This window comes from Xenopus tropicalis, chromosome 8, assembly GCF_000004195.4.
Source record: "Xenopus tropicalis strain Nigerian chromosome 8, UCB_Xtro_10.0, whole genome shotgun sequence".
NCBI lineage: Eukaryota > Metazoa > Chordata > Amphibia > Anura > Pipidae > Xenopus > Xenopus tropicalis.
The window spans coordinates 109,288,359-109,310,949 of NC_030684.2; the positions used below are offsets into that span (position 1 = coordinate 109,288,359).

The 22,591-nt window shown below is 39.1% G+C and overlaps 1 protein-coding gene across 1 annotated transcript; it reads right to left on the reverse strand.

Annotated features, from left to right (window-relative positions):
* Positions 1-34: 34 nt before the first annotated feature.
* Positions 35-22,142, reverse strand: snx6 (sorting nexin 6). Its single transcript, NM_203668.1, has 14 exons — positions 22,064-22,142; positions 21,889-21,939; positions 13,089-13,193; positions 10,694-10,804; positions 9,790-9,911; positions 9,166-9,289; positions 8,328-8,423; positions 7,437-7,542; positions 6,929-7,004; positions 6,773-6,812; positions 6,105-6,191; positions 5,787-5,946; positions 1,233-1,318; positions 35-793 (listed from the first exon to the last, which is right to left on the reverse strand). Exons 1-14 carry the CDS (start codon positions 22,064-22,066, stop codon positions 740-742), a joined length of 1,221 nt encoding a protein of 406 aa, NP_988999.1. The 5' UTR covers positions 22,067-22,142; the 3' UTR covers positions 35-739.
* Between the last annotated feature and the right edge of the window lie 449 nt (positions 22,143-22,591).

The following is a 22,591-nucleotide window of genomic DNA, read 5'->3' on the forward strand; positions in this document are numbered from 1 at the left end:
ACATGGCGAAACAAGAACACAAGGGGAGTTTAAGTTAAAAATAATCGGATTCACAGTTTATTTTACAATTTGTTTTAAGTCTACAAGTTAAGGCAAACATATTGATGCATTAGCGTTAGGAACAAATGTAAAAAGATAATTGGAGCGCTCTGAGATATCTAAGAAATGTCTGATAAAAAAAATATAGAGTCCGGTAAATCAAGGTAACAGAGGCTTAAAAAAATTTATTACATGGAACCTGGGGTAAGATATACGACACGTACGACTAATGACAAATATTAAACCCATTCGAACCGTGAATATCTAACATCATCCAAGATTAACATATATTGGTAAATAAGATTGGCAGCGTTATGTAATACAATTCATAACAAGAGGAGTATTTATCTTCACAAGGAGAAATGATGAATCATATTGTGAAGGACAGAAAGCATACAATGAGTAAATCAGGAAGTGTCAGCTTGTGGCTCACTGTAGAACTACAACTCGCAACATCCAATACTGCAGTTCAGCTGGGATGCCAAGGCTGACCCTCCCTGGACTAAATAAAGGTACACATGGATACATAGAGCGGGCCTACAAGCACTTGGCTGGTTCTTATTTGGAGGCTGCCCATTTTCTGTGCATGAGATCATCCTCTGCCGAGCTGGGAACGCCGATGACGTTCATCCAAGGAAAGTGATAACTCTAGGATGTGGAAGGAGGGTCTATTATTATGGAAATAAGGACGGAGTGTGCTTTATGGTCTGCCGTTTAACACTGCCAAACAGCTTTGCAGGAGCTGTAAGTTACCCTGTAGTGAAAGATAAGAAAATGGTCATTTCACTTTTTCCCTGTATTAATAGCATGGTCTATCTATATAACTATGGATAATTTACAGACTGAGTAATAAAAAGCAGATTCAATATTGCTAGTAGTCTAAAGAGGGGGGTACAAAGGCATCCTTACAGTGCATCCTCACTTTCACTTGAACATTTTTCCCTCACTGGAGGTACGGGCTAACAAATCCAAATCACACAAAAGCACATCTATATGAAATGAAGACTAATAACAAATTGTATTACACTACTAATGTCCATGCTATGCATTTTTAAGGTGTAATATTCCTTCCTACCACATACTGAAGCTTCTAATGTTCTACTGAGCAGCCATGCAACAAGCCACAATGCTAGAGAGTATAAGTTGAGTATTGGTAGATATGTGCAGATAAGAAGGGGCACTAGTGGACATACCTTGGCATGCTTTAGTTCCAGTTCAGCCAGTTCTACAAGGTTCTTGCGAAATGCTGCCACTCTCCGGGTTTTAAAGTCCATAAGTTCTGTTTCAAAATAAATAAATTCGACAAAATCCTTTAGCACAACCAGTAGGCTTGTCAGCAGGCCTGGCAGAATGACTGATGAACTTATTGTACAGCGCTGCGGAATATGTTGGCGCTTTATAAATAAATGTTAATAATAATAATAATAATGAACGGTTCTGGCCCCTGTAATTCCCACCTTTACTCAAAATGCTCATCTGAGCAGCCCTGACTATGTAAAACCTTTATAGCCAGTTAACCATAGCTGCAAATACTGACACTAAACAGCCCTCAAAATGGCATACCTCTATCCCTACACTGAATCTAATTTCTTTGCTAACACAGAAGGTGAAAACTGCAGCTCATATCAGTAAGTTCCCTGTCTAGCTACTCAAAAAGCTATCTAGTGTGCATGCTTGAGTGAATTCCACTGGAGCAAACAGCTCTCTGATTGGTTTCCTATTTAAATGTGAATAATATAGGGGGCGAAGGTTCATGCCAGCTAAGGAGGTGACCAATTTCAGCTGCAGTTTTCAGTTTCTGCATTAGAAAAGACATCAGACTCAGCATAGGGAAAATGTGTGTTATTTTGGGGACTGTTTAGAGTTCTTTAGGGACTTTAAATCCTTTTTTTCTATCTCTAAAATTACTATCACACTATAACTCCCTGTACCCTTGTGAGTGGTATATTTGGTTGTGAGTAGTATATTTGGTAGATGATTTGTATGTATTATTCATATTTAGCTAAGTCCTTTCTCCCCCCCCCCCCCCAAAAAAAGTGTTTTTAAAAAATGATTTAAATATGGCTCCTTTTAACCCCCCCCCCCCCCCCAAAGGATGACAGTTGAGGTTAAATACACTTCCAGCATGAATCATGCAGAAATGAGGACTCCTTTTAACCCCCCAAAGAGTAACCACTTACAAAAAGGTGTATCTTGAGGGTGCAGGAAGTTATAGTTTAAAACCATCAGTAAGTACATTACAGTGCAATAGCAGAGGTAGGGAGCTCTTCCTGATATCCTCCCTGTGTGTGCTGTGATCTAGCATGAAGGGGCAGTGAGCCATGCAGACTGATAGCAATGTGCTTAGAATAAAAGCTGCTAGTGCACACTGGCTCTTACTTCGCTGTTGCACTGTCAGGCATGCCCAAAAGGCTCTCCTCTTCAACTATCCTGTAGTCGAAGAGATAAGGACAGCTCAGAAGGAAGAGGGGGTGGGGCTGCACACTGTACCAGTGTTTCAATTTATACTGAATGTAGGGATTAAGATATGTTATTCTGGGGGTTGTTTAGAGTAATTTTGGAGCTACAAAATAATACAAGTTTACTTATTCTTTAAAGCACATATGTCAAACATCCGGCCCACCTGGCTGTTTTATGTGGCCCTTGGTGAGTGTGTCTGACCGTCCAGCTGATCAATTTCCATTTTCCTCACATTGTAACTAAGACTTAGGGGCACATTTACAAAAGCACGAACGCTCAAGCATTCATGCGAATGCTCCAAGTGTATTTTCGCCGTTTTTTTTTGGGCATCCGCACGACTTTTTCGTACACCGCACGACTTTTTCGGACTTTTGCACGAAAAAAATCGGAAAGGTTTTACCGCTGTTTACATTTGTTCGGTACGAAAATTTTGTGACTTTCGGATCGCCAATACGATATTATCGTGACTAATACGATTTTTTCGTAAGCATTTTCGTGATATTTGCGATCTTCCGAAATTTTCGTTTCCAATACGATTTTTTTCCCATTCGTGATTCGGATTCGTGGATTAGTAAATGTGCCCCTTAGTATCTTAATAAAAAATCAGGTCTGCAACTTAGTCTGTGTTTTAGATTTCAGCCCCCTTATGTGATGAGTTTGACACCCCTGCTTTAAAGGAACACTAACAGTGAAAAATGAAAGTGTTTTAAAGTAATTAAAATATAGTGTACAGTTGCCATGCACTGGTAAAGCTGTTGTGTTTGCTTCAGAAATACTATTGGTAATATACAAACCGGATTCCAAAAAAGTTGGGACACTAAACAAATTGTGAATAAAAACTGAACGCAATGACGTAGAGGTGCCAACTTCTAATATTTTATTCAGAATAGAACATAAATAATGGAACAAAAGTTTAAACTGAGAAAATGTACCATTTTAAGGGAAAAATATGTTGATTCAGAATTTCATGGTGTCAACAAAAAAGTTGGGACAAGGCCATTTTCACCACTTTGTGGCATCTCCCCTTCTTCTTACAACACTCAACAGATGTCTGGGGACCGAGGAGACCAGTTTCTCAAGTTTAGGAATAGGAATGCTCTCCCATTCTTGTCTAATACAGGCCTCTAACTGTTCAATCGTCTTGGGCCTTCTTTGTTGCACCTTCCTCTTTATGATGCGCCAAATGTTCTCTATAGGTGAAAGATCTGGACTGCAGACTGGCCATTTCAGTACCCAGATCCTTCTCCTACGCAGCCATGATGTTGTGATTGATGCAGAATATGGTCTGGCATTATCTTGTTGAAAATGCAGGGTATTCCCTGAAAGAGATGACGTCTGGATGGGAGCATATGTTGTTCTAGAACCTGAATATATTTTTCTGCATTGATGCTGCCTTTCCAGACATGCAAGCTGCCCATGCCACACGCACTCTCATGCAACCCCATACCATCAGAGATGCAGGCTTCTGAACTGAGCGTTGATAACAACTTGGGTTGTCCTTGTCCTCTTTGGTCCGGATGACATGGCGTCCCAGATTTCCAAAAAGAACTTCAAATCGTGACTCGTCTGACCACAGAACAGTCTTCCATTTTGCCACACTCCATTTTAAATGATCCCTGGCCCAGTGAAAACGCCTGAGCTTGTGGATCTTGCTTAGAAATGGCTTCTTCATTGCACTGTAGAGTTTCAGCTGGCAACGGCAGATGGCACGGTGGATTGTGTTCACTGACAATGGTTTCTGGAAGTATTCCTGAGCCCATTCTGTGATTTCCTTTACAGTAGCATTCCTGTTTGTGGTGCAGTGTCGTTTAAGGGCCCGGAGATCACGGGCATCCAGTATGGTTGTACGGCCTTGACCCTTACGCACAGAGATTGTTCCAGATTCTCTGAATCTTCGGATGATGTTATGCACAGTTGATGATGATAGATGCAAAATCTTTGCAATTTTTCGCTGGGTAACACCTTTCTGATATTGCTCCACTATCTTTCTGCGCAACATTGTGGGAATTGGTGATCCTCTACCCATCTTGGCTTCTGAGAGACACTGCCACTCTGAGAAGCTCTTTTTATACCCAATCATGTTGCCAATTGACCTAATTAGTGTTATTTGGTCTTCCAGCTCTTCGTTATGCTCAAATTTACTTTTTCCAGCCTCTTATTGCTACTTTGTTGACACCATGAAATTCTGAATCAACATATTTTTCCCTTAAAATGGTACATTTTCTCAGTTTAAACTTTTGTTCCGTGATTTATGTTCTATTCTGAATAAAATATCAGAAGTTGGCACCTCCACATCATTGCGCTCAGTTTTTATTCACAATTTGTTTAGTGTCCCAACTTTTTTGGAATCCGGTTTGTAAATACACTGTAGCCATTGGGTAGGCACAGATTACATAGCAGCTCTGTAGAATACAATGGGATTAGTTCTACCCATGAATTGAAACACACTGTATTCTACAGAGATCTGCCTCCATGGCAACATAGAAGCTTATTTATATAAACAACAGCATTGTTTTTATAGCAAGCACACCAGTTTTACCAGTGCAAGGCAACAGTACATAACATAATATTTTAATTGCTTTAAAACACTTTCATACAGTGCTACAGATTATTATTTAAAATTCCTGCACAGCAGAGGACTCCAATACTACAGTAAACCAGAGATTAGAGGATTAATGTGAGGGGGCAGAAGATCGGATTTCTCAACCAAACACTCGCAGCAATTGGTTGAGGCAGCCCAAGAGGACATTTTACAAACTACAGTGTAAGGGCTCTGGCACACGGGGAGATTAGTCGCCCGCGACAAATCTCCCTGTTCGCAGGCGACTAATCTCCCCGAGTTGCCATCCCACCTGTGACAAGGTAAGTCGTCGGTGGGATGGCACACGCGGTGGCGCGATTTCGGCAAATCGCCGAAAATGCCTCGCGAGGCAACTTCGGCGATTTGCCGAAATCACCTGTGCAGCGTGTGCCATCCCACCGGCGACTTACATTGTCGCCGGTGGGATGGCAATTCGGGGAGATTAGTCGCCCGCGAACAGTGAGATTTGTTGCGGGCGACTAATCTCCCCGTGTGCCAGAGCCCTAAGAAGTAACTTGTTTTTTAGATATAAAGATTTAAGGACACACAGTCACACCTCAGTGGAAGAGTTGGGCAAGCTGTGCCCCTTCTGATGCTGCTAGACTACTGCTCCCATAAACTAATGACAGAGAAATGCTGGAATTTCTATTTCAGCAACATTTTGGGGGCCAACAGCTTCCTTTCAATAGAGGGATAGAGGCTGTACCTTGCTTTGCAGATTCTGATATCTTCTCAAACTTCTGACAGCTCAACTGCTGTGTGGTTTCCGCTGCTAAAACATCCTTGTTCTTTGCTCTTGCTTTATCTAGTGCTTTATTGGCATTCTCATAATCCACCAAAGACCGAGATCTTCTGTACAGAAGATCCTGAAGAACACAACAGAAAAAAAAATCTAAAAAAACCTCTATTAACAATACTTCCAGCAAAAGGTGGCTAAAGACTTTCATCCTAAGTAAATGACAATTTTTTCACAACATATACTTTACAGTTAGAAGTGGACACACTAGTATATAATGTACAGTACCTTAGCAGCTTGTGATTCTCTTAAATAGTATTTAAGGAGGTCCGAAAGCTTTAGGTCTTCATCAGCTGCCACTCGAGCTTCAATTTTCTAAACAAACAAAAAGAGGGGGCAGCACTATAAACAGGGTGTTAGGAAAAGAGTTGTTTTTAAGGTTTACTAAAGATTCTTGACTCTTAAGGTGTACAAGTATTTATATAAGCAACAATAGCAAAGCTTCCAGTTTGTATGATCTAGCAAGGCCCAACTGCAGAGAAGCCATAAACGGGCCAAATTTGGGCCAAATTGGGACACACTGTTTCACATGACATGTTCTCAGTGCTGAAACTATCTCCAGAACTCAGCACAATATCTATTCATAGGGAATGTGGGGTTCTCATGGGTGATCAGAGGCAAGCAAACTGCTTTGGATGTTTACAACACCCCAGCGATGCTTGATGATGGTCAGTGCCAAGCTTCAGCTGCAGTGGTGTAAACATCACCCGCAAAGGACTCGGGAGCAGTTGAAGATGATAAATCTCATTTTACCACCTGCCAGCCTCATGGAAAAGGATCCCTTTCTTACTGATAATTCTATGCAAGCCTTTGTGAAAGGCCCTTTTCTATTTCAGCACAATAATGCCCCTTATGCAATGCCCATAATCGTAAGTTAATATACAAGATATACATACACGAGTTTTGTCGAATAACTCTGAGACTCTCAAGAAAAATCTGCAAGACATAAAAAGATCAGATATTCAACTTATATATTATAGAGAAATAAAGGCTTATGGATTATTAGTAATGCCATGTATGTGAGCAATCTGTGAAGACAAGACTTTTCTTACTTGCATATATCTGAGTTGTCCTGTGTCCCCAGGGTGTACATTGATGAGCCTATTCTGTTGTAGTCATCTGCTGCATCTGAGGGGGTGTGAAAGGAAATAATTATGCAAGAACCTGCTTTAATACTATTTACAGCTGACAAAAGTCTATTTGGTTTTAATTGGCTCTAATTTAAAGTGAGATTAGCAGCCTTTTTTCCTGGCAATTTGTATATTTTACCTCTTTTAAACCCCTAAATGTCTCTAAAATCCCAGAGGGACCTTCTCTGTTGTATCTAGCTAACACACAAAAAGAGCTGATGCACCAGTGGTGGATTCCTGTGACACCATGCTAACATGCCCAGAAGTGTTATAGAAATTCTCTGCCAATTGGAACTATCACAATGCTTTTATAACTCTAATAACTTACCAGTTATTAATAACTTACAAGCAGCGCTGATTCCCATATAGGAAAAATCAGCAAAAACAAATCCTTTCCTGTACCAATTTCAGAAACTAGTGAAGCACTTACTTTTATGGGATCGTGTCATCTTATCTGATTTGGCACTTGCATCCTTTACTCGATTGTGGTACTCAACAAGGAAAGTTCGCTCGTGGTCAAAGAAATCATCCACATCCTACCAACAAATAAGACGATTGTGGGTGAGCAAGCAAAAACACTGGGAAGTGTCATACATGTGAAACTATACAGAAGATCCCTTTAATATATTTATCAAAATATATATTGTCTAGGAGCACTGATTTAACCTGTGACTCTAGACATTTAAGCATTATTAGTGCAACTTATCAAAAATTGCTTATAAAAAAAAAAGGAAACAGGAGCAAAGAAATTTTCATTAAGTGAACAATCCATACAGAATAGGTAGGCCCCCTAGTGACCAAAAGAGGGTAATACATATACCAATTATAAACTTCTGTGCTACTCAAAAAAGCTCAAAATAAACTTTGTTTATTCCAATCCATTAAAAACATTAACAGCCCCATGTGGATAGTCTTTCATGCATTTCATGCTAACCCAGCATTTAATCATAGGCTCACAGAAGCCTATTAATACATGAACTGCAGAACATGGCACTCCAGCTGTGGCTGAATCACTAGTTAGGAGAGCCATAGGAGTGCCAGGCTGGCTACAGTACTAGTGTAATGCTGCAGTGGAGAAGTCAATATGCTAGTAATAATGCATTCTTTCTATATTTAAAATCTGTTTTCACTAAATTCAATATTGTCAAATTTTATAGTTATGTTTACCTAACAGCCTTAACACCTGACACACTAAACATAACATAGGTTTATTTTCATTTTTGCAATATATCAGATTTTTCAAATATGAAAGCAACATGGAGCATTTCTTTCCTAGTTCCATCTTTTCTTCAAAGGTTACAAAATGTCGGTGGGCTTTTACCTTGGTGCCAGAAACGATGACTCCATCAGCTGACTTAACCACGCTCTTGAAGAAGTCTTCTAACTTTTCTTTTTTGTTCTTTCCTCGGACACTTAACTGGAACAAGTGGAAAATAGAACTTTAATAGAATGTTGACAAGAAGCAGTTTTATTTTATCACTGACATACATTACATGATGTGTTCAAGCTAAAAGCTTTGCTCCATTTATACAGCTGCAACAGCAAGCTGCCTTATCATTAATAATATTACTAAAACTTTTTTTCAAAGTGTCTACATTTTCACAGTGGTATAGGTCTATAACGAGATGTACACCTTACATATAGTTGATGGTAAGGGGCAGTAAAAATTTGTTTTTAAACAAAAATGGCAACAAATAAACCTCAGTATAACTGCCAATAGCATCGAATATGGAATAAGTTATTAAATAGCTGCAAAAATGTTAATTATATTTCTTATATTATCCCATATTATTTTATATAAGGCCTTATTGCCTGCCTCATATATTAAGGATCATATGTACATTCCTATAAGTATACTACATGGTCCTACATTTAAAAAACTGCTCTGTTTTAAATACTTCCTTAATTACATTTTATTACATAGTTTGGATGCCTTTGTTATGGTGTGCTTGCATTTGTACACCATGGCTGGTTTTCTTTCCTAATGTTGCTGCTGCTAAATCTCTATCTATGGCTAATATGCCATATTTGTACAATATTTTTTCATCTTGTAGTAGGCACACTGTGGCTTCATTTGGACAGAGACTGTAGAGGGTCAAATATTCTCTGTAAGGACCAGTAAATGCTAGTGCTATATCAAATGAAAGTGTACCACTTACGTCTTGATTGTACTCCAAAAAGACATGGAAGTTGAGATCTTTCCTAAGAATGGGATGAGCTGCAACTCGGCACAGGAAGACTTCATGCATTGCAACTGTTTTCTTAAAGATAGCCAGGTACTCTCTGCAAATAAGCACCAGTATATGGCCATACATCAATGGCTCATTGAAAACAAAGCATGAAACATACAAGGACAGAAAATAATAAATGAAACCAGAAGGCAAGCTAAATCTGCAAGATCCTCCACAGTTAACTAAAGAATATATTTATAATTAGAAGATATAGTGTTTATGCTATAAATCAGTATCTTCCTACCTGCTGCCCACTGGTTAATAAGGCACATTAGGTGGTCCATGAATAAATCCTTTTTTTAAAACCCTATTTTATGTATTATGTAGTACTTGGGCCTATGCATTCAACAGATCACCTAAAATCACAGATTTATTGTTGCTTAATAAAACAAATTTACAACTTATTTACAAGCTTTGGAATGGAGTGCAAGCATATTATGGTTTTGCAGTGATTGGCTTGGTACTTGCAATAAATGCCATACTTTTTGGTGCTCTTGGTGTTCATGATTTGATTATAACTGGTAAACTAAAATGAAATGTAAATGTACTTACGCTTCAAGTTCCTGCTTCATTTTGGTAAACTCCTCCTTGGTCATTGATCCTTCCCCTTCCCCAAGTTTCTGTAGTTTCTCCCTGGAAGCATCAAAATCTGGCCTTGGCGGGGCAGGAGGAATCTACATAAACATCAGGGTAAATGATATTTTAATTACTAAATTATCTGTCACCTACCTGTACCACGAACACAATAACATTATTATGACATATTTCGCATACACAAGTCGCTGCACCAGCTAGATTATTACAGCAACCTTCAGCCCTTTAAATGTGACTCACTGCATCTGTCCTTCAGCTGTATGCTGGGGATTTTAGATGTACCATTTGTAGCACAGAAGGAAGCCTATCCATGCATTACCGTGTTTATATGTAATACTGCAATGAGATGGATCTGTCGATACCTTGGTCACTTTGTTGATGGTAATTAATATATCTTCTTTAAAATGTATTTTCTGATACCTTAGTCTAAATGTGTGGATCCCTGGAATCCCATGTAATGTTGAAATACTTCTTCCGAATATTAATTAAAATAAAGGGTGTAACTGGTACTAAACCAATTTTGTGAATTTAATTTCTGCAACTTCACTCGTACCTGTAAATGTTATTGTAAGAGATAGTGACCAAATGCAGGGACTTACACTACCCGTAAAATAACGGTGTTCTAAATCTCTTTCTAGCTTAGCACCTAGCCCCAATTACTGAAGGAATTCACTAAGCATCTGCCACATACACTGAGCTTAGCAAATGCAATGCTTCCAGTAATGACTAAAGCCAGTTAATAAAAAAAAATTATACTTCTAAATCCGGTGAAAAAGTAAAGAATGATAAGCAATGCCGATCACATACAGAAAATAAAGCACACAGACAGGCAATAATGTCATGGTCAGTCCAGGATACATACAATATACCCAGCATATTCCTCATTCTCTACAAAGGAATCATGGAGCCAGATAAACTCTTCATGTTGCCTGACTACGGAAAACTCGTTCTGCTTGAAGTTTGGTAATGAGCTCTGCCAATAAAGAAGGTGACACAATTAAACACACAGAGCAAATGGCACAATCAGATAAGACTTTGCACATATACTACATAACCAGAGATAGTACAGCGGTGCTGTGCAGTGAGCTTGCAAAAGAACAACAACAAAAAAAGTTATGTTGAATAAAATATGATTATCCACATATAATAAAATGCTGCAAAAGACGTTATAACATTTCAGACCACATAAACAACAACTGGCCTAAAACCAATCTTCATGGCAGTTGCTTGAATCGTTATATATTTACACCTGAATACAAAGTGTTAGGTACAACTGCTTATATTAATGACCAGGTAATACTTTAAGCCTAGGAATGTAAGAATATGGAAAGGAAAATATTCATATGCATTTGTTTATTCTCATGTTTACCTCATGTTTCTTTTATGCTCTTAAAGGAACAGTAACACCAAAAAAGTGTTTTAAAGTAATTAAAATATAATGTACAGTTGCCCTGCGTTGGTAAAACTGGTAAGTTTGCAACAGAAACGCCATTATAGTTTATATAAATGAGCTGCTATGTTAACACGGGGGCAGCCATTGAAGCTGGGAAAAAGGAGAAAAGGCACAGGCACATAGCAGATAACAGATAAGCTTTGTAGAATATAATGGGGTTTATCTGTTATCTGCTAAGTAACCTGTGCCTTTTCTCCTGTAAATGGCTGCCCCCATGGCTACACAGAAGCTTTATTATATAAACTATAGTAGTCTTTCTAAGGAAAACACACCAGTTGTACCAGTACAGGGCAGCATTACATTATATAGTAATTACTTTTATACACTTTCATTATTTGGTGTTACTGTCCCTTTAAGGACATTCTCAAATAATTGTATTGTGTGATAAAAGAGAAAGGACTAGACTCTATTTTAGTGGGGGCCTCAAGTGGTGGGCCAAATCAGGCTGATGTGATTGTTTGCCCCAGTAATTGGATCATATAGAGAACCTGGGCAGACCTTTATACATTGTCTCGTATAGTCCTTGCCCAACATGATGTTCTAATGTAAAAAATGTTTTTACAATGGGTATGGATGTGTTAATAAAAGAACTAATTTGAGTTTCATGTTTAATTTGAAAAGGACTTTAATTCTTAAGCCACATGGTTTTTCTCCATTTGTGCATATCAGGTTGATAAATGTCATTGTTGTGCACAACATTTTTCGGCTGAAAACCATCTGTCTAAATAGTGACAAGAGCCTTCCAATTATATCAATGGCAAGTAGCACAGGCATTTTTCTGCTTACTAGAAGACTGGAATGCTATGTATGGAATAAACCTAAAGTGTCTTATGAGTCAGAATGAACACACAACTAAAATGTATAGCCATATAAGAAACTAGATGTCATTGTAGATTTAGCAGTGGGCTGAAGAGTTATATATCCAACAGGCTTATTTACACAGCCATTTTTTGTATTCATTTTTGACTGTAAATCTTGACCAATAATGGCCCATGAGCACCAAGTCTATGCCGGACTGTGTTTGTGAACAAAACAGTTGGTTACTTTTAGCACACTGGTTAGAAGGTGGTGTAGATATAAAATATGTTGGGTTTACCCAAAACATACCTACAAAGCATATTTGCATTTATACACATATGAAAGAGCTGCCACATACTTTATTAACACTCATTTTTTCTATTTAATGAGATAATGTGGTCAGATATGAGATACAAAGCCAATATTTACACTTGAAAACAATGTGTAATATTGTGTAAAGGGGCATAGCCATGGAAAACATTGTTCTTTACTGCATGTAAAGTAATTGGGGATTATTGTGTCTGTGTGGGGGAATCCATGGGGTTCATGTTACTACAATAGAAAATAACAAAACACTATTAAAGAGTATGTTATAAAGTAATTATAATGAAAGGGAGTCATTAGGTGATGACAATATCCCTGAACCAACATATTAAGCCACTAGTAAAGGAAACAAAGGGGCAGGTTCACTACATAAATTTCAATCAACAGGAAAGTGAAATTCTGATTACGGATTATCATAAGGACAGTCAGAGGCCTAAAGGGGCCTCAAGCAAACTATAGTCCAACCTGCCAGGGTACCACTGAAAAAAGAGACAGCCCCCAATGTTAACTCATCTCCCTAACTAGAGACCTCCAGTCCCTTCAGCTATAATCCATACCTTTGATACACACACTCGTAATGTGAATGAGCTGCAAGCATGGCCAGATTCAATACAGCGCTGTTGTATTTCCATTACTTTGGAAACATATGGAACAATAATATTTTGTTTCACCATGTACTTACCTTGGTATGAACCGTAAATTTGACTTTGTCCCTCTCGCTCAGTGCATCTGAAATATCAACTTGAAGGGTTGCATCTGGCTGCAGATCAACATTAATGGCCCTTGGCTTCAAAATAATAAAGATAAAAATGATAATTGTTACTGCAGGTATTTTATTGTTTATTATTAATCCTTATTTATATAGTTACAGCATTTACAGCAGTGCTGTTTCGGAGACTATACATCAATTAGTTCCTGCCATAACATAGCTTACAATCTGAGATCACATTCACACACATTAGACCAATTTCTTTTTGTATAGAGCCATTTAACCTGCCTGTATGTTTAAGTCATGTGAAGAAACTCACACCAGCAAAGGGAGAACATACAAACTTCTTGCAAATAGTGACCAGGCAAAAATCCACCTCTGGTAACGTTAAAAACCAAATTTTCATTTTTAAATGTGCCTCCCTCTGACTCGCTCTGATGCCAAAGAGGTTAACGCAGAGTGGGCGAAGGGGGCAGCATCGGGACTGCTGCCACCCTAGTAATGAGAAAAGAAAGAGATCACATCAACAGAATCAGTTAATGGATCTTTTATCAAAATACTTTGAGTTTTCTAGGTTACTATTGTCTAATAGGAACCTATGAGAAATGACACTGCAGTATTTTAAAGTTTCTGGTTGAAGTGTTTCTAGATAATGGTTTCCAAACTTCAGCATCAGAAGTGTTAATCACTGTCAGAAATTCCAAATATTTATGCACATTTCCTGTATTTCTGTACTATAAAACAGGATGAAACGGAGCAGGAAAGGGATTGTGAATTTCTGACACAGCATATCTTTGTGAGCTGGACATTTAGCAGTGATTAAAGTTTGCCCATTACTACATAGCTGCTACTATTGCAAGGAGTTCCTAGTGATCTTGCTAGCCTTTCATTTAGAAGGTTTTACTTAAAGGACAACTAAAGCTGGGCACGTATTTAATATTTGTCAAGGATACTATACTAGCAGATCCTTGCCTGATTTAGCCACCAATGCACAGGCCAAATCAAGCAGATCCAATTTGGACAATATTAGCAAACCAACGCAGTCCTCATTCTGGCAGGATTTTCTAATCTGCATGATAGATATCTGGCCAATTTTCAGCCAGTTATCAGTCACGCAGGCAAATATACTTGATCTGAAGGGGCCATGCATGGTCAGTTAGACCTATGCATCTTAAAACTGATCCTGGTTTGTGCATAAAGCCACTAGGGGATCTTGCTTAAAAATGACAATGCTGGTGGGAAAAAGAGATTTTTCAAGGGTTAGGCTAGGGGTCCCCAACCTTTCTTACTCGTGAGCCACAGTCAAATGTAAAAAGACTTGGAGAGCAACACAAGCATCATAAAAGTTCATGGAGGTGCCAAATAAGGGCTAAGATTGGCTATTAGGCAGCCTCTATGCACGCTATCAGCTTACAGGGGGCTTTATTTGGTAGTAAATCTTGTTTTTATTCAACCAAAACCTGCCACCAAGTCAGGACTTCAAAAATAACAACCTGGTATGGGGGCACTGAGAGCAATACCCAAGGGGTTGGTGAGCAACTTGTAGCTATAGGCATTATGATCATAGCTGCGATCAATTTCAGCTCTTTGTGATACAGTCAGATCACACAGAGAGCTGCACCTCTCTCCTATGCTTACATTAGTCTAATCTGTCTATGTGACAACCACACCCAGGCCCCATGACCAAAAGAGACACCTGGGCACAGATTTTTAAATCTTTTCCCAAAGACAAAAAAATACAGTTGCATGAAGGAGCCAGTTGCTACATGCAGGAGTGGTGGATTAAAGTGGAAAGTGCAATTAAAAAATGGTGGTCACTGCAAACATAGAATTTTGTGGGCAATAAAGCCAGTGCCCGCACTTGGCACGTAGGCCAATGGGACTAGAAATCACCTGATCATCTCAGTTATATTGTAAAAATGTACAGTGCTGTGTATCCAAGTAGCAAACTATGCATAAAGCTATCCATACATATATACATCCATGCTTTCTATACACAAGCATCTGGAACCTGGACAGTCACTACAAGCACCAAGACCATTATGGTTGTTAAAGGCTCACTTATTAACTAACATAAACAAATTTACTAACTGCTGGACTCCAGACAGATTTAAGAGTAAATGGAGCAAATCTCCTTATGGTTTGTAGCAGGGTTACTATGTTTTGGGCAAAAACTTAACAGCCATCTTTCAAGGCAGCGGGCAATGACACCACAGGGGCAGAGTTTATGATGCCATGGGGCAGGGCAATGGCATTCAAGAATAAGTGCTAAATATTGCAAATTAAGAGACAAAAGGATGGAAGCCTTTGCCCCATCTAAGTAGGCAGCACCTACATTAACAGCACTGCTCTAATGCCTTCCAGCAATACTTCTTTCCACTGCAAGATAATGCTTCTTTGTGCATAAATGCAATACACATATGGGATCCATTATCCAGAAAGCTCTGAATTAGGGGAAGGCCATCTCCCATAGAGTTCATTTTAAGCAAATATTTCAACTTTTTAAAAATGTATTTCCTTTTACTCTGTAATAACAAAACAGTACCTTAGCTTCTTAAATTCATATTGGTGACAAAACCATCCTATTGGGTTTATTTAATGTTTAAATGGTTTGTATGAGCCTTAAAGGGGTGTTATAGAATGTCCCATTCCTAGAAACTTAGCAATTGGTCTTCATTATTTATTTGTTATAGTTTTTTAATTATTTCTCCTATTCAAATTCCACTCTCTATTCAAATTGCTTCCTGGTTGCTAAGGTAAACAAGAGCTTAGCAACTAAACAGCTGCTGAAATTCCAAACTGGAGAGTTGCTGAACAAAAAGCTCAATAACTGAAAAACCACAAAACATACTGAAAACCTGAAAAAAACTGAAAACCAATTGCAAATTGTCTCAGAATAACACTGTCTAGATCATGGTAAAAGTTAATTTAAGGGTGACCAACCCATTTGGTAATCTAAATTACAAAAATATCCCTTATCCAGAAAACCCCAGGTCCCAAGCACTCTGGATAATAGACAATTTATCTGAGATGTATAGAAGCACAACACAACTCATATTCCACAGCTACGCTGAAAGCTGTGACACATTAATAGCCCAAATCATTTGGTATTTCTTTGTGTCTTTACTCAGAAAATCATACTGAGTAACAATCCTGTCAGTTGTGCAATTTTCCTCCCTCCCTCAAGACACCCACCTAAAAGTATGGCGAAGAGAAACATAAGAAACAGGTGTACTTCCTTATATTCAGTTTCTCAAAGGAGGATTATATTACACAATATGCAGGGAAACCTAGCCAACTAGTAGGACAAACATACAAAATGCAAGGAGAAACAAGTGCAAGAAAAATGTTTATCTTCAGTCTATAGCTGTCCGTAATTGGCCAGGTTTCTAAATAAGCAGATCTTTGCCCAGTGCAGTGGGCCAAGGAACAGATCGTATAAGAGCCAAAGTAGAGCAATCTGACTAAGCCTCCACATTTGACCCCTCGTGGACCATGTGTATGCAACACAACATAACACCCTTGGTTCTTCTGAGTAACTGAGAGACAAGGACATTCTCCCTCTCAATTAAACCCCATCCTATCTATAAGCCTGAGAGATGAGTAGCAGTTAGGGAACAGGAGGTGCTTATTATATGGCACTTGCTAACTAACTATCCTAAGAAAGGGTAGTAAGGGTGAAAATAAAAATATAGTAGTGCCTTAAAAGAACAGGCAAATCTCTTCTGGCTAATTTTGAGCAACATATGTATAAAGCCCCTTTTAACTTTTTTTCTCCTGTTTGGCCAAATAAAATTTAATTAGCCTTTTTCTCAGGATATTAGAGTTGACTTTTAGTAACCTCATATTTATTTTTTTTCATTATAAGAAAGTTTGTAAGATGCCTCAAATGGTTTCACTAAGCACTGTTTATATAGTGAATAATGTACATCATATTGTATAAAAAAATATAAGTCTATTATAGGTCTTGAACTCTGAGGTAAATTGTACAGTCCTCATATTTCACAACATACATTATTTATTACAATACACAAGTTCCAGTCAGTCATGGGACAGAAATTACATCACTCAGCACCAATTATAACTGATGACATCACTCAGCATCATTTATAAGGTGTATTATAAGGATATATTTCACAGGATATTCATGGCTTGTGTGCTCCAGCTTGTTAAAGTATTATGCTGGCTCCAGTCCAGGGTGAGTGAAAGAACCAGCTCTGTGCTCAGGCAGCTTAAGCCTGATTGAAGCATCAAGAGGCCTAAGTACTGCTGGGCTAAGGTGGCCTAGGGTGGCTTAGGGGCACTATTATTGCTAAAACAAAAACTAAAAAAAAAAACATTGTGGTGCTACAAGCTTAAAGGAACAGTAACACTAAAAAATAAAAATGTTTTAAAATAATTAAAATATAATGTACTGTTGCCCTGCACTGGTAAAAGTTGTGTGTTTGCTTCAGAAAGACTACTATAGTTAATAGAAATAGCTGCTGTGTAGCCATGGGGGCAGCCATTTAAATTGAAAGAAGGAGAAAAGGCACAGGTTACATAAGAAGATACCAGAAAAACTGTGTAGAATACAATGGGAATCTATGCTACTTATCTGTTATCTGCTTAGTAACCTGTGCCTTTTCTCCTTTTTTCAATTTAAATGGCTGCCCCCATGGATACACAGCAGGGTATTTATATAAGCTGTAGTAGTGTTTATGAAGAAAACACATAACTTTTACCAGTGCAGGGCAATAGTATATAATATATGAATTATTTTTATACACTTTCATTTTTTGGTGTTACTGTTCCTTTAAGTGCAAGAGCTAGAACCCACCATAAACCTCAGCCTAAAAGCCCAAGAAGCCTGGCATTTCAAAACCAAATAAAATACTAAATAGGGAAGTGCCGGGTCAACCAGTGGTAATGAATTTAGAAGGCAAAAAAAAATCACAATTTGCCTAACATTCCATTAGACATTTTTGGACTAAAGGTTACAGAAAATAAATCAGTACTGTTTGTCATTTACCTGTGCAAAAAAACTTTGGCGAATCTTATTTATAACGGTCAAAACAAACCACAATGGAATTATAAACATATGAAGTGTATTTGGACAGAGCCTCAATATACTTAGGAAAATATTAGTATTAGTCAGCTAGTGAGCAAGGAAAGTAACCAATATAAAAAAAATAGAGCACACTCCATAAACCTTATTATGAGGTCAACTCCTGCGAAAACTATTCAGTGTTTAATTAGTTACTAAAAGAACAGTGAAAGTGTTCAGCTATTTCAACAATGCACTTAAGCATCCTCTCCTGACCTTGCGATATACAAGCCCCTCCCAGAAAATCAAGAGTATGTTTTGTCAAATTTGGAACATAAACTAAAAGAGATATGAAACAGAAATGTATCCGTGATTGACTTTTGTTTGAATAGTGTATACTTTTAAGACTAAGGAGGCCAATGAGTGGCCTATATAAGTGATTCAAGTGTGTCTCTGTACAATAAAAGGTTACATTTACTAGCAGGCCAGTGGGATTGAAACTGATATTGTGCCAATGAGTGGCCCGTAACCTACCAACCTTTCGCAAGGCCACATATACCAAGGATATATTGCAACCCGCCTTAAAGCCAATAAAATACCCTTCTATTCCTGTCACTCGAATTGATGATGGTGTTGCTAAATTATTACTTATAAACCCCTTTCTCCCTTTATCAGTAATATGAATTTGACTATACCCTTTCTGGGACATTTTTAATGACACTGAGTTTTACAAAGTATGGTACTTTCAACATTCCAGCTATTTCTCTGCTACAACCATAAGCTTTGTTTCATCAGCTGATGGAAAGAAGCTAGGAGATCTGGAAAGCAGAATGGTCAATATCCATAATGTGAATAATTATGAAACAAAAAAATGGTAAAGCCTTCACCCTTCTGGCTCCCACTGACCTACAGTCACCCAAACTGGTTAATAATAAATGCACAGTATTTAAGAAAAGACTGTTTAAATAATTTACTGAGAGTATTACTTCCAAAAAAAGGGTATGAAATGTATCTCTATCTCTTTGGCATTGTAGCTGCTAGACTAAATACAAGCTTCATGTAAATTATCCTTAGGCAGGCAATAAAATCATTCTATTTATTTATTTTCAAGCAAATATATTGGAAATTTTATGCAAATAATAAATATGTTATACAAACAGAACCTCTCTCATGAGTACACAGCTTTCAGTCATTTTTAAAGTGACAGTCTGTGATGTTAAAGGAACAGTAACACCAAAAAATTAAAGTGTTCTAAAGTAATTGAAATATAATGTACTGTTGCCCTGCAATGGTAAAACTGGGGTGCTTCAGGAACACTATTATAGTTTATATAAATACGCTGCTCTTTAGCCATGGGGGCAGCCATTCAAGCTGGAAAAAAGGAGAAAAGGCACAGGTTACACAGTAGATAACAGATAAGACACCATTGTATTCTACAGGGTTTATCTGTTAGCAGCTATATAACCTGTGCCTTTTCTTCTTTTAAATGGCTGCCCCCATGGCTACACAGCAGGGTTTATATAAACTCTAGTAATGTTTCTGAAGCAAACACACAACTTTTACCAGTGCAGGGCAGCAGTACATTATAGTTTAATTTCTTTAAAATATATACATTTTTTGGTGTTACTTTACTAAATGACTGATATTTCATGTGTGTATAACCAACCTTTGGAGGGTCCAAAGGGGGAAGGAAATTTTGGTTGTACACAAACAAAGTAGCAGCTGCATTATTACTTTATGTCCCCTGCGCACTGGCCTGCTTTATCTCTCTCTATGTATTTACACAAAATATTGGTCTTGTATTTTGGTGTCAGTTTGGTAGACATAACCCACATTGGAATTGGAATGACTCTAAGGGGCCCATTTACTTACTCATGAACGGGCCGAATGCGTCCGATTGCGTTTTTTTCGTAATGATCGGTATTTTGCGATTTTTCGGAGAATTGTCGCGACTTTTTTGTTGCCATTCCGAATGTTGCGCAAAATCTGGCGATTTTTTTGTAGCGTTAATACTTGCGCAAAAAGTTGCGACTTTTTTGCAGCTTTCGCGCGGAGTACAAAAGATTCGGATTCATTCAAGCTTCAGTATGGTGACTTTTCTTGGGCCAGGTTGGAGCTGCAGGGTGCCATTGAGTCCTATGGGAGACTTTCCTTGGGCCAGGTTGGAGCTGCAGAGTGCCATTGAGCCCTATGGGAGACTTTCCTTGGGCCGGGTTGGAGCTGCAGGGTGCCATTGAGCCCTAGGGGAGACTTTCCTTGGGCCAGGTTGGAGCTGCAGGGTGCCATTGAGTCCTATGGGAGACTTTCCTTGGGCCAGGTTGGAGCTGCAGAGTGCCATTGAGCCCTATGGGAGACTTTCCTTGGGCCAGGTTGGAGCTGCAGGGTGCCATTGAGTCCTATGGGAGGCTTCCAAAATCATGCTAAGTCTGAAAGTTTCGCCCACCGCTTACGAGTGCTCAATACGAAAAAGTCGCGACAAGATACGAGCGCATCGTAATGGCTACGAAAAACTCACGTTTTTTCGCGCAAATCGTATTGGTAACGAAAAAGTCGCGACAATTTCCGCAAAGTCGTAAAGGCGCCGAAAATTCGCAAAAAATACGAAAAAGTCGCAAAATGTTCGTTTTCCAATTGGAATTTTCCCAATTCGGATTCGAATTCGTGTCTTAGTAAATGTGCCCCCAAGTTTACATATGTGTATAATGTTGTTTGTGACACTGCTAGATATATAAGGATATTCTGGTTGCCAAGGCAATAGGTACATACACGATAGAGTACAGCTGCCACTGACATATCATAGAGACACATTCAAATATAAAAGCTGCCTAATGGGAACGTATGTAAAACATAGAGTGTGGTACCTGTAAAAACATGTTAGAGTGTGGTACCTGTAAAAACATGTTAGAGTGTGGTACCTGTATAAACATGTTAGAGTGTGGTACCTGTAAAAACATGTTAGAGCAGGGGTGGGCAAACTTTTTGGCTCACGGGCCACATTTACTCACCCCTGGGCCGGACCGGGCCAGGGCGGGCAGGGCCAGGCCAGCGTTACGCCCCCTTCGTCTCTTTAATTCCGGCCCGCCAATGACACCAAGTCTCGCGTGATGAGACTTGGCGTCGGCGGCGGGCCGGATTAAAAAGGCCAAGGGGCCGGATGTGGCCCGTGGGCCGTAGTTTGCCCACCCCTGTGTTAGAGTGTGGTACCTGTATAAACATGTTAGAGTGTGGTACCTGTATAAACATGTTAGAGTGTGGTACCTGTATAAACATCACGCGAGACTTGGTGTCATTGGCGGGCCGGATTAAAAAGGCCAAGGGGCCGGATGTGGCCCGCGGGCCGTAGTTTGCCCACCCCTGTGTTAGAGTGTGGTACCTGTATAAACATGTTAGAGTGTGGTACCTGTATAAACATGTTAGAGTGTGGTACCTGTATAAACATGTTAGAGTGTGGTACCTGTATAAACATGTTAGAGTGTGGTACCTGTATAAACATGTTAGAGTGTGGTACCTGTATAAACATGTTAGAGTGTGGTACCTGTATAAACATGTTAGAGTGTGGTACCTGTATAAACATGTTAGAGTGTGGTACCTGGCTGTGGGATGCGAGATGCATTGTGGGATGTGCAGGTACATTAGTAGGCACATGTCGCTTTATTATGAGATGTACAGGAGCATTATGGGATATGCAGTTCTTACAGGTAGTGTTTGTGACCCTGTTTAGTACCAATACGTTATCTGGGCACTCACCGCTCGGTCCTCCTCTGACAGGAAGTCGGGTCCATCATCCAGGCCTTCCTGCTGGATATGGAATAAATGCACACATTATTAGGCATAAGTGTAGTATTACAGTTAACAGGCTCCGACGCGACTTCCAATATGACACGAAAAATTACCGCCACCCCCCACCCGTTGCGCCACTTACCATCATGGCTAAGTCTTGTCACTAGCAAAGCAGGGGGAAGGACTCGAACCGAGGGACAAGGGGGAGGCCGCCGGGGCACGTGACAGCGGGGCTGGGAGGGAGGAGCCAGACTGACAGCTGGGGGAAGCTTGCACTATCACGTGACGGACATACACCGCGGCCATTTTTGTTAAGGGTAAATGGTTGCTAGGCAGTCTTTAGGCACCGGTCATTAGGTGAATCACTGCATACAGAATGACTTTGTTATAAAATCTACGGCTAGCATATTGATAGTAACCACATACCATCTCTATTTCATTTATCAGGAGAGTGGCAATCTGCTGTTTGGTTTTAACTTTGGAAACTCTTTGAATTATTAAAATTGGCAGACTGCACAGAAGTATTTTTTTATGTGAACTGAAAACATAACTGCAGTTTTATAAGTAGGGTTGCCACCTGTCCAGTTTTTTAAGTTTGAACACATTTCTGGGGGCTTTGGGGCCCTATTTTATGTGTTATTACAGTTTTGTTAATGCAGGTGAAATTGCC

Bases quoted from the DNA above. Each gene is read 5' to 3' on its own strand.
- snx6 (NM_203668.1), bottom strand. The intron at 9,290-9,789 runs GTAAGTACATTT...GCTTATTTGCAG, and splicing joins ATGAAGCAGGAACTTGAAGC to AGAGTACCTGGCTATCTTTA. The intron at 6,192-6,772 runs GTATGTATATCT...TTGTTTGTTTAG, and splicing joins AGTTATTCGACAAAACTCGT to AAAATTGAAGCTCGAGTGGC.